Below are 12,011 nucleotides of genomic sequence, written 5' to 3'. Positions count from 1 at the left end.
TTTGCGGACATTATTACATTCAGTGTAATAATGTAACAGCCTTTGCATGCGCACAGTTTGCGTGTGTAGGCCCGTGGTCATGATAATCCGTCTATGGCTATAAGAGATGGATACACAATCAATTTCATGTAGTTTTTATTTAATCAAAAATACGTAGCCTATTGTCTTCTCCTCTGCTTTTTTTTTTTTTTTTTTTTTTTTCCAAAGACAAACTGAGCCGCACTGCTCAATCCACTCAATCCGCTCCAGCTCCTCCCGCCCGGCGCTCCTCCGAGTCTCGACAGGACTGCCAGCTCTCCGGCGCCCTGGAGCGTGGCTTCCCCGTGCACACCTCCTCCTACTCTGACTTTGTCCGTGTGACAATAAACACTCCATGCATCCAGCTACAGCCTCCTGTCCGCTTCTGGGTCTCACCTTTGCTAAAGACACCTAACATTAACAGATCAAAACAGAGTAAACGGCAGCTATCCGATATCAGATCCACGCTCCTGCCTGCCCCAGCCAGCCCCCACACACCGGCCTGTCGCCTGCGCAGCAGCGCGGGAGGGGACAGGAGAGACCCCGGCGCTGCTGCAGAGGAGCCGTGGACTGCGATAACTCTGAGCAGCATGTGAATTACAATATAATCTTTTTCTCGCCTTTCCCCCGATGATCTGAATAAGTCGCTAAATTTGTCGCTAGTCGCTTTTTCGAAACAATGTCGCTTAGAGGGTCTGAAAAGTCGCTAAGTCTAGCGAGACAGTCGCCATGTTGGCAACACAGAAGAAGAGAGGCCGCTGACGTCACTCTCCTGCGCCGCTTGGGATTGCGAATTCAAATTGAATTTTGGACCTTTTTTTGCGGGGGGAGGGCTTCAAAACAAAAAAGCAGTTTTCTTTGTCTTTGTGTAACAAAATGAGCAGTTTTGAAGAAGAAAGTGAAAATGCAATCTGAATGATTTATTACTAATTTTATTTATGAGTCAAAAATGCAGCTCTGACTTTGAAATGAGAAAGCATTTCGGCTAATGCATTTTAATTTTCAAATTTGACATTTCAAATTGAATTTTGGTACCTATTTGCTGGGTCATCTTTTGAAAATTAAATCTTAAATGTCCTTTTCCTTATCATTTGAATTAAGTTACATAATAAGCAGTCTTGAAGAAGAAAATGAAAATGCAATTGGGATGATTTATTACTAATTTTGGCCATAGGTGAGGGTCGGAACGTAGATTGACTGGTAAATCGAGAGCTTCGCCTTTCGGCTCAGCTCTCTCTTTACCACGACAGACCGATACAACGACCGCATTACTGCGGCCGCTGCACCGATCCGCCTGTCATCTCACGCTCCATCCTTCCCTCACTCGTGAACAAGACCCCAAGATACTTAAACTCCTCCACTTGAGGCAGGAAATCTCCTCCCACCTGGAGGGAGCAGGCCACCTTTTTCCGGTCGAGAACCATGGCCTCGGATTTGGAGGTGCTGATTCTCATCCCAGCCGCTCCACACTCAGCTGCAAACCGCCCCAGGACATGCTGGAGGTCCCGGCTCGAAGGAGCCAACAAGACCACATCATCCGCGAAAAGCAGAGATGAGATCCAGTGGCTCCCGAACCAGATCCCCTCCGGCCCGTGGCTGCGCCTAGAAATTCTGTCCATAAAAATAATGAACAGAACCGATGACAAAGGGCAGCCCTGCCGGAGTCCAACATGCACTGGGAACAGGTCTGACTTACTGCCGGCAATGCAAACCAAGCTCCTGCTCCGGTCGTACAGGGACCGCAACTGTAGCTGCTGCTGCAGCGTCTGCAGTGTCTACAGTACACCACCACAACCATCTCCACCTACAACCAGAGCTTTATGACACAGTTTGTGCAAAAGGCTATGTACTTTAAAATTTATTTTTGTAGCACTCTGTTCCATGTTGAGTATAATAAGCCATATAAATAATAAACATTTGATATAATGTATGTACATTAGTAGATCATTTTACACACCATGTTTCATTATTTTTAGTAATAAATTAATTAAAGCAACAAAAAAATCTGAGGAGCCACTTGGGAGCCGAAAGAGCCAGCTCTTCTTAGTGAGCCGAGCCATAAGAACCGACTCTCTTAAAAGAGACGGAATTCCCATCACTATCCTCTATCAGCCTTCTCATTGTAATGCAGTGCCGCCAGATAGAGTCTTGAACAGTAAAAAGACAATCAAACATGAAAACAATTGCAAGAAATGGGCAAATGTTCTCAACAAGTAATCACAGTTTAATTAACCTGCACAGCATTCCCAGATATGGATAGGAGTAACACATGACAGCACTGTTACAGTATAATTCAAGCACTAAAGGCTGCAACGTGTTACGTTACTCTAATCCAGTTGTTCTCAAATGAGGGGGGGCGGTGAGGTGTCAATGTCAAGGGGGATGTGAGAGGCAGGGCAGGACGCAAAGGTCTACTTAAACTGGATACATGTCCGCTGCATTACGTCGCCGTCACGCTAGCGGAGCTCATAGGTTTCACTTTAGTCTATTTGTTAACTTTCACCAGGTCCGCTGCACTGTGTGTATGGTCCGTCAGGATGCCGGAGCTGGACGCAGCTAAATTTTGCACTGAGCAGACAAGGGAGGCAAGCGCCAAAATAACAATAAAGGCATGAACACACCGGCCCAACCGTTGGACGTCTGAAGCGTTTGGAGAGGCTCGGACGAGGTCGGGAGCAAATATGTTTGGTGTGTTCAGCTGCGTCGGAAGCTTTCGGAGCCGCACGGACGTTGTCGGATCCGACTGAGCATGCGAAGTCTGAGGAGGAGGGCCGTCGGACGTCTGAGCCATTGGATTCTCTGATTGGTTGTGTGCCAGCTGAATAGCCGTTCTGATTGGCGTTGTGCTAGCGAATCAGCGCGGTGTGTGGGAGGGACGGAATACTGTGTGCACTTTGTTTTTCTATGCACTCCGTTCCGTCATTCCCCGTTTTCATGTTTTGCAGTACTGGCACAGACTAGTTGTTACGTCCGTTCAGGACGAATTAATTCTTGTTCGTCTGGTAAAGCCTCGCTGCATGTTTAGTTTGCAGCTGTTTTTATCGGAAATAGTTAAGTTTCGTTTTGATCGAAAGTAAAGAGAGTTGCGTGCAAAAGGTTCTCGTTTACAACTCACAACACAAGCGCCACCCGCTTATTGCATCTCGCGCAAGCGCAGAACGTACACACTACTGTGGAGTAGGCAGCACGTCGAAGCGGTGTGTTCAATGCAACTTTTCTGCCGAACAGGTCAGACAAGAGGCAACGGAGTGGTCGGAGAGTGGTCGGATAAGGCAGTTGGACGTCTGGGCGGTGTGTGGGGGCCTTAAGACATCCGGTTACTTTTCAAAATAAAACACTCCACCATTTTGATAATCAGGTGATTGTAAGCAGAATGCTGCAACTCATACAGTGGTTTATACAGATAAATAAAGAAATATTATCAGGTTCTCGATAGTATTTCAAAACAGCAGGGGATGTGAAAAATATTCTGTCCTCTAGGGGGGGCATGACAAAAAATAATTGAGAACCACTGCTCTAATCTGACCACTTGTTTTCAGTAACGAGAAATCTAACGCGTTAACCCATAAGAACCCAGACACATTTCTCCTTGAAGGAAAATTATGGGGGGCATAAAACAGACTATATAGACCAAATAGAAGACATTTCTGAATTTTTTTCTCAAAATATCACTCCCCAGTCTCAAAGACGTGTCAGTGGGTATTAATGGTAAATTCATTCCTCATTTGAAAATAAAACATCCTTGTCTTTTTTGGTTTGAAAACAAAGCTTTGTCTTTTATTTTTTTAAATACCACCCCCCATTGTCAGTGTTGCGGCGATCTGCTGGGAGGTTTGCCTGCGAGCTGGTGCATGTGACGACGGTCTTGCCACTGCATGCGCGTAAGAGCGAGCATGCAGCTCCGCAGCGCAATTCAACAGATGAACGCAGTTGGACTAATTAACAATACACGCCAGAAACCCCAGAACAATAGAAGCAACGTGAGTTTATTCAGTGGGTTTGCAACGCAGCTGACGGCAGCAGAGGAAAAGAAGAATCACTAAAGTATCACGGAATTAAAACGCATGGGAAAAGGAAAAGATCAAAGAGGCTACCAGTAAGCTCACGTCTTATTACTGGACTGAAATGTGATCGCTGGCTGTGTAATAGTCTGTGTCTGAATAAACGAAATGTCTGTTAAGATAAATGTGCTGCCTAATAAACTGATAGGCTGCCAGGGTAGTTGGCTTAAATGTTTGTTTGGTTATCGAGCTGTTTAGACTATTTGGGTATCTTTGGTTGAAGTTACACACATTCTTTAATTCATTCATTCATACATACAAGTCCCATACATTGATTGAGCCTGTAAGTATTGATTAGAGTGCCGAATTTTGCTTGTTGAAATACAAGGAGTAATGTTTAGTTTGTGTAAGAAGATTAAGAATATTTCTGCTCAGAAAGCATCATACTAATTCATCTACAGTAAAATCGTTTGAAATGCTTGATTTCATTTAGATTAAAATTATGAGTAAAAATACATGTTATGTGTACAATTTGTATATAATGATTTGGGTTAAAACACAAGGTAAAACCAAGTTAATTTAAAAAGTAAATGGTTCCAAAAGTAGAACCGGTTTTCTGTTCATTCAATGCTTAATTTACACAGTATTTGCCTATCTGCCTTGTTTGATTAAATAATGGAATAATATGTTTTAATATACTTACCTTTTGCCCGATTTAAATGTACTTTATTGTATTTAATGAAAAGTACTGAACTTAATTTGCATTGTTTTATTTTTTGTATGTTTAAAGGTTTTTCACCTTCCTTGAACTTCCTTGAATAAATTGAAGACTGAGTGAAATCCTGAGTCTGGTCAAGTCCTTCCCTTTTCAAGTGTGGGAAGCCATGATGTTTTAAATACACTTGCCAGTGAAAAACCGCCTGTGACCAGTGACCAGCAAAGACTCCACTTGTGGCCACAACCAAGAGGGAAGACTCCACCGGGAGCCTGGAGGATAAAGCCTGCTATCCGTCAGTTGAAGAAAACAAAATGGCAAAGTCACTAGATGATTTGAAAGTAGAGAGGACCACAGCCAAGAGACTCTTCTCCCGTCTTGCCAATAGCATTACAAGGACCCACACAGAGATGTCCATAGAAGAGTTAAAAGAAAACTTCAAGAAGCTTACATTAGAGAGTTCCAGAGTCATGGAGGCAAATGAAGAAATGGAGGCCGCTTACATGGCAGAGTCCGACGCAGCTACTGCAGAGGAGCTGGGCGACCTACTGAAAGCCGACCTAGAAAAGATGGAGAAGTATTGTGAGGAGAAGACTAAAGAAGTTAAACTCCTAATTCAAGAGACACTCTGGGATGTATATGGAGGAAAAGAACTGTCCCTAGCTCTACATATTGCAGAGGGTGAGTGCAAGAATGCCTCCTCCACCCAGCTAGACATAACTCTAGAAGCATATGAGTTTATGCTGACCCACTTAGAGAAGTTGGTGCTCAAGGCAAAAGAAGCACACCAAAACTGGAATCGTTGGGCTCCGCCTGCTGGGCAAAGAGACTTTAATGGCCGCCTAAGAGAGCTTGAGGTTCACCTTCCCCAGCTGGTGTCGCGGAAGGCTGCCTTCATCAAAGCAGCTAGGATAAAAACAGACACTGAAGAAGAACCCCCAGGCCGCCGTGCAGTGGCAGCAATAAAGCTAAAAGCCACAGCCCTACCAAAGTTTGCTGGTAACCAACGAGGCTACTACAGATGGAGGCAAGAATGGGAGGCTCTACAGAAACAAGGGGAACCGACTGGCTCCAAAGAGGTGAAGAAATTTCAACTACTCGATAGCCTCGATGAGAAGGTGGCAAGAGATCTATGCCTGTCAACATACAACTCATCAGACGAGATCTTCCGAGTTCTTGAGAACCGGTTTGGGAACCAAGCCACCATCGCTCTCGAGATCATTGAAGAGCTTCAAGCAACTCCGCCAGTCAGGAGTGGCCAGCCAAGAAAAGTCATAGAGCTCATCCAGACTGTGGAAAAGGCCCTTTATGATTTAAGTGAACTGGATAATGCAGATGCCATAAAGAACCCAATAGTGACTAAATCCATCGAGGACAAGCTCCCAGAAACTCTAAAGAAAGACTGGCTCACCTATGCTGCTGTTGAGGGAAATGCTGTTAACTGCCACAACCGCTTCGACAAGCTTATCACGTACTTGAAATCACAAAAATCCATATACGAACAGCTAGATCAGCTGAAAGATGTCGTCGAACCCGCCAAGGAGAAGACCAAGTTTGTAAAGTACGCCAGAACAAAAACAACCAAGTCCAGCAGTGAATTAGTAGGCTGCATTATTTGTGGTGACCCAAAGCACAGAAAGAAATTATATTTCTGCAGAAAGTTTAGGGTCAACCTAAAGCTATCGGAGAAGAGGGACGCAGCACAACAACTTGGTGCCTGCAAGAGATGCCTCGAAGTCCACAGCGGCGAATATTGCAAGAAAATTACTTACCTGTGCCGGAATCCTGAGTGCAAAGACCAACACCACTATCTTCTCTGTCCAGTTGCCAAATCCCAGCCAACATCCAAACCCAGTCCAGTGAGAGCTGAGGGCAAAAGATACACCGAAACCCAGGAAAAGTTCCTCTCCAAACTTACACCGGAGCTGGCGCAGCAGTGTCAAGACGCCTTCTGCAACGTAGCATCCAGGGCATACAACTCTAGTGCAGCTGAGAGAGGCCTTCTGGAGGAAAACTGCTTAAACGAGTACCCAGTGATCCTAATGCTCCTTGACGTCACTGCCAATGATAGTCGAAGAATTGGGACCCTAATTGACCTGGCATCAGACACGAACTACATAACGCACAAAGCTGCAAGCGAGTTGAACCTGAGAAGTGAAGACGGGACACTGGTTGTTTACGGCATTGGAGGGATGAAGGTGTCGGTCGCAACCAAGCGCTACCTCCTCAGGATACGTGTCAGCACTCCAAGAGGGACCCTCAAATCACATCAACTGATCTGCTATGGACTTGATAAAATTGCAGAAGTTCACAGACATGTTCCAGCCGTCAAGTTGCAGAAGATCTTCCCGGATGTTTTCCTCAAAGATCTTGCAAGACCAAGGGAAATACAACTCCTGATCAGCCACAAAGAAGGGCAGCTGGTACCCCAGAAAGTTTGTTCCTTCGGTGACCTGGTGCTCTGGGACGGCCCGCTCAGCAAGACCATTGGAGGCACACACCCGGACCTCTTCGAAGAAGTCACCTTAATGGTCCATACATCAAAGACACACTTCGCAAGATCCATGAGAACAGCAGCAGTCAAATACACTGAACTCACCTGTAAAGATCCAGTCTCCTGCCAGTCACACTACCATCCCAGCACCCAGTCCAATACAGCCACTAGCAGCAAAGACTTTCTTAAGTGGTGGAAATGGGAAAGCATTGGGGCCGCTTGTGAGCCGAGATGTGGAGGATGTCGTTGTGGGAATTGCCAACCCGGAGGGAAAGAAATGACGCTGGCTGAAGAAAAAGAGATGGAGATGGTGAGAGATGGCTTGACGTATGTGAACGGAGACCACCACAGCCCTGAACCACACTGGCACGCCAAGTATCCATGGGCAGAAGATCCAGCATCTTTACCTAACAACAAGAGAGCGGTTGAAGCCACATTCCACAGAACTGAGAGGCAGCTGGCAAAGGAACCTGAGTGGAAGGTGGCCTACGCTTCACAAGTCCATGAAATGGTTAATCGCAAGGCTGCCGTGAAGCTGTCCAAAGAAGTTCTGCAGAGCTGGACCAAGGCCTGTCTCCCTGTCCTCACCCCCCACCTCACCACCCTCTTCAATCAGTCTCTATCCCATGGTCATGTTCCCTCTGTCTACAAACTTGCCTCCATCACCCCATCCTCAAAAAGCCCACCCTTGATCCAGCCAACCTCTCCAACTACCGTCCCATCTCCAACCTGCCGTTCCTCTCCAAAACTCTGGAACGCATTGTCGCTGTCCAACTCCACACCCACCTCCAGTCAAACAACCTCTATGAACCCCTCCAGTCTGGTTTCCGCCCAGCGCAGCCTTTGACACTGTCAACCATTCCATCCTCCTTAAAAGGCTGCGCCAACAGGGTGTTGCACTTGACTGGCTCACCTCCTACCTCACTGACAGGCAACAGTTCGTCCCCCTCTCTGGCCACACGTCCACCCCTTCACCTGTTACGCAGGGGGTCCCTCAGGGCTCAATCCTCAGCCCCCTTCTTTTCATCTGCTATCTATTCCCCCTTGGTCACATCATCCCCAAACTCAACCTGGACTTCCACTGTTATGCCAATGACACCCAGATTTACATCAGCACCAAACCCACCCAAAATCCTCCCCTTAACCACATTGAAACCTGCAACCTTGGCGTTATCCTGGACCCCACCCTCTCCTTTGATCCCCATGTCAACTCCATTGTCAAGACCTCCTATTTCCACCTCCGCCGCATCGCCAAAATCAGACATCAGCCGTTTTTTTTAGACAGAGCACCAAGCCGCCAGTTTACCCGTCCTTTTGGCGGCTCGGTTCGCGGTTTTAGACAGAGGGCGGCAAATTGGGGGTCTGTTGTGGTCCGCCGATTTTCCGCCTCGGAGGGTACACTTATTTCCGCCTCGACTGCTATCTAAAAACGAGGTGGAAATGTGCCGGCCACCGCGTGAGGTGGGCAGAGGTGTCAATGATCTGCACTGTTGTGCGACCCACAGCCAGGGAGTTTTAAAAACAAGAAACAGCTGATCACAGCAGTCAGTCCTTCATTTCACCCGCGGATATTAAGATGAACAACTGGACAGCCGCTGAGATCCAGGAGATGCTAGCATCTCCTCAGTCTCTGTAGCTGTTTTGTTGTGTTAGCTTGATGTTGTGTTGGAAAGCTAAGGACGGTCGCTACTTTCAAATTAACAGCCCCCGCTAAGAACCCAGTTCTAAACTCCAATGGGGTGTAATGTAAAGCTCTTATTTTGAAGACAAATTCTATGTCACCGTTCACAGCCCAACTTCGAGCTTCACGTCACGTCACATGTTTACGTCTACCTCAGAGGCGGCTTTTGGAAAAGGAGGAATATTCGTTTTAGAAAGACAGGCCGGCACATTGCCGCCCTTACCCTTGGGGCAAATGTGCCACCTTTTCTATCTAAAAATGGCTACTGCCTCTCCCCCCCTGCTGCTGAATCCCTTATCCACGCCTTCATCTCCTCACGTCTTGACTATTGCAACTCCCTCCTCACTGGCATCACCTCTCATTCCCTCCATAGACTCCAAATGGTCCAAAACTCTGCTGCTCGCCTCTTTACTCACACCCGGTCCCGTGAACACATCACCCCTGTTCTCTCCACTCTCCACTGGCTCCCCATCAAACAACGCATCGATTTCAAAATACTCCTCCTGACCTTTAAGGCTCTCCATCACCTGACCCCACCCTACCTGTCTGACCTCCTTATCCCCCATCGCCCCTCCCGAGCCCTCCGATCCTCCGACTCTCACTCTAACCGTACCACCATGCAGACTCAAAACCTTCGGAGACAGAGCCTTCTCCAGAACAGCACCCCGACTATGGAACTCCCTCCCCCAACCAGTCCGCGACTCTCCCTCACTTTCCACCTTCAAATCCCGTCTAAAAACCTACCTCTTTTCCCAAGCTTACGACCTCCCCTACCCATAACCACCTTTATTCCTGCCCTCTTCCCTTGACCTGCCCCTCTACACTCTCCTTCTACCCTCCTCACCCATTCAGCCCTCCACCCCTCTTCAATCCATCCCTCCCACCTTTTAGACGGCTGTTGTACCTGTTTTGTCTGTTTGTCTGTAACAACGCTATCTATCTCCAGTCCACCATTGCTTCTGTTCTCTGTTGTGCTTTGTGTTTATTATCTTTTTGTGTCTTTACCTCTGTAAGCGACATTGGGTCATTGAGAGCTATATAAAATAAATGAATTATTATTATTATTATTATTAAGGTCTGAAATAAAACAAGATGAGAACTTAAATATTCCCAGCACTTTCTGTGGTGTAGTATGCTTGCTTATCATAGGAAGTAATAAGAAATGACTCTTTACATCAGGGTAGTAGGGGAATTACTCTTTTCTCTCTTTTTCATCAAACTGCAGTTTTTGCAAGTTCCTGCAATTTTTGCAAGTTCTCGCAATATTTGCAAGTTCCCGCAATATTTGCAAGTTCCCGCAATATTTGCAAGTTCCCGCAATATTTGCAAGTTCCCGCAATATTTGCAAGATCCCGCAATTTCATCACATAAAATTGCATTGTTTTGAGTTATTAAAAACAAAAAAGCACAAATGCTTGATCAAGGGCCCGGCCCGGCCCGGCCCGGCCCTAGAGAATATAGGATAGCGGTGGGGTCGGGCTCGGGCAGAGAATCTAAACTCTATGTAGCAGTCAACAGTACACTCGTTTTGCCCTGGCCTATGCCAACATATTCCAGTTTAGAAAACATTTTCAAATGCATTATTTCACAAAATCCTGAAAACTTAGACCCCGCGGAGGGTGTGTGTGTATGTACTGCTTGACCGACCGGGTCTCTGGGTTTGCATGTGGAGACCGTGTTGATCGCGAACTAGAGGATCGCGGTTAGCATTAGCTTGGAAGCTCACGGTTAGCGTTAGCTGGTACTATGTGACACTGCTTGGTTAGTTCGTGTAATATTGCTAAATAAACACAGCTTAATACTTAATACATGCAGACATTTCCCTAGGACACGCGTTACATATGGTTAGCCGCCGTTAGCCGGCTGGGACACGATGGAGTGTTGTGTGCTCTCTTTACAACCAAAAACAGAGCACTTTGCGTTGGGCTCCGAAATGGTGCTTTCATAACATAATGGCGGATCTCCGAGAAGGTAACGCTGTAGCTGGTGGGTGGAGCCACCTTAGGTATGCGGTGAAGGGAGGGGGTAGTGGGGTAGACATACTCAAATGACCGGTCGATGATGTCGGCAGCCGCAGCCGAATTTGACTCTGGAAACTGCAGGCAAGACACCTTTAGAAATCTGTATCTCACTCAAAAAAGCACGGATAGTCTTTTTTCAAAGAATAAAATAACCCCCCAAATCCCAGAAAAAGTCAGTTTTTCATAATATGGGACCTTTAAAATTGTTTCCTGCCACACAATACCTTTACCCTCCGCCTTGGATAGATTTATGTTGTTTATGTACATCTATGGTTTTCTTTTGAGCAGCTTCCTTGGCCAATTTATCAACCTTTTCATTTGTTGCATTACGTACATGAGCTGGGACCCATACAAATTATATTTCTACTCCTCACCTTTTCATACTCTAATTCCCTGAAAAATATCAATACAAGGTCTTGTCAACTTTTTGATGGCCCTTTCCCAATACTATTGATAGCTGACACAGAGTCACTACATATCAACACTTTATGGTTCTGAATCTACTCAGTCAATTGCAGTGCTCTGAGAAAGTGGGAATAACTTTTAGAGCCTGTGGTGTTTGAGCCTTATTTTTTAGGAATAAAGTTGTATCGTTCGCTAGCTGGCTCACAACTAATGAACATCCCATAGCATCTAGCTGCTGGACATCCTTACAGTCTTTTTAACATGATAAGACTTACTCTAATTCGCAAAAAAAAAGTTTATATCTCGCTTGGGATGGTTTTTACCTTTTGGGAATCAGAGATGATGCGTGATTGAAACCGGTTTTCTGAATAAACTATGACGTAGCGAACATTCAACTGACATGACTGATCAGATGTTCCCACTCTCTTCTGCGTGCTGCATGCATTATCACTGCATTTCTTCGTCGTCTCAGGACAGTGTGCAGCATGGCCAATGCTAGCTGATGTGCAACAATTGCAACCTGCCCTGTTTAAGTAATTCCTGAAGACCCATTTTCATTTTGTTTGTTTGCCTCTAGCCTCTGTTTACTTGCGCACCCACACATTACGTAGCCACGTAGCCTTCACGTGTCATTCTCTGCTGAAGTTATGTTTTAAGTGGCCTAGTTAATTCACTT

General features: G+C 46.0%; 1 protein-coding gene across 1 annotated transcript in view; it reads left to right on the top strand.

Moving 5' to 3' along the window:
* Positions 1 to 10,861: 10,861 nt before the first annotated feature.
* The window catches only part of LOC115581022 (parapinopsin), a 34,620-nt gene continuing 33,470 nt past the window's right edge, over positions 10,862 to 12,011 (top strand). Inside the window, exon 1 of the mRNA XM_030415865.1 lies at positions 10,862 to 10,880. Coding sequence (XP_030271725.1) covers positions 10,862 to 10,880 — 19 coding nt within the window. The remainder of the gene's footprint in view (positions 10,881 to 12,011) is intronic.

This window comes from Sparus aurata, chromosome 1 (genome assembly GCF_900880675.1).
Source record: "Sparus aurata chromosome 1, fSpaAur1.1, whole genome shotgun sequence".
NCBI lineage: Eukaryota > Metazoa > Chordata > Actinopteri > Spariformes > Sparidae > Sparus > Sparus aurata.
This window is presented reverse-complemented; position numbering and strand designations above follow the sequence as displayed.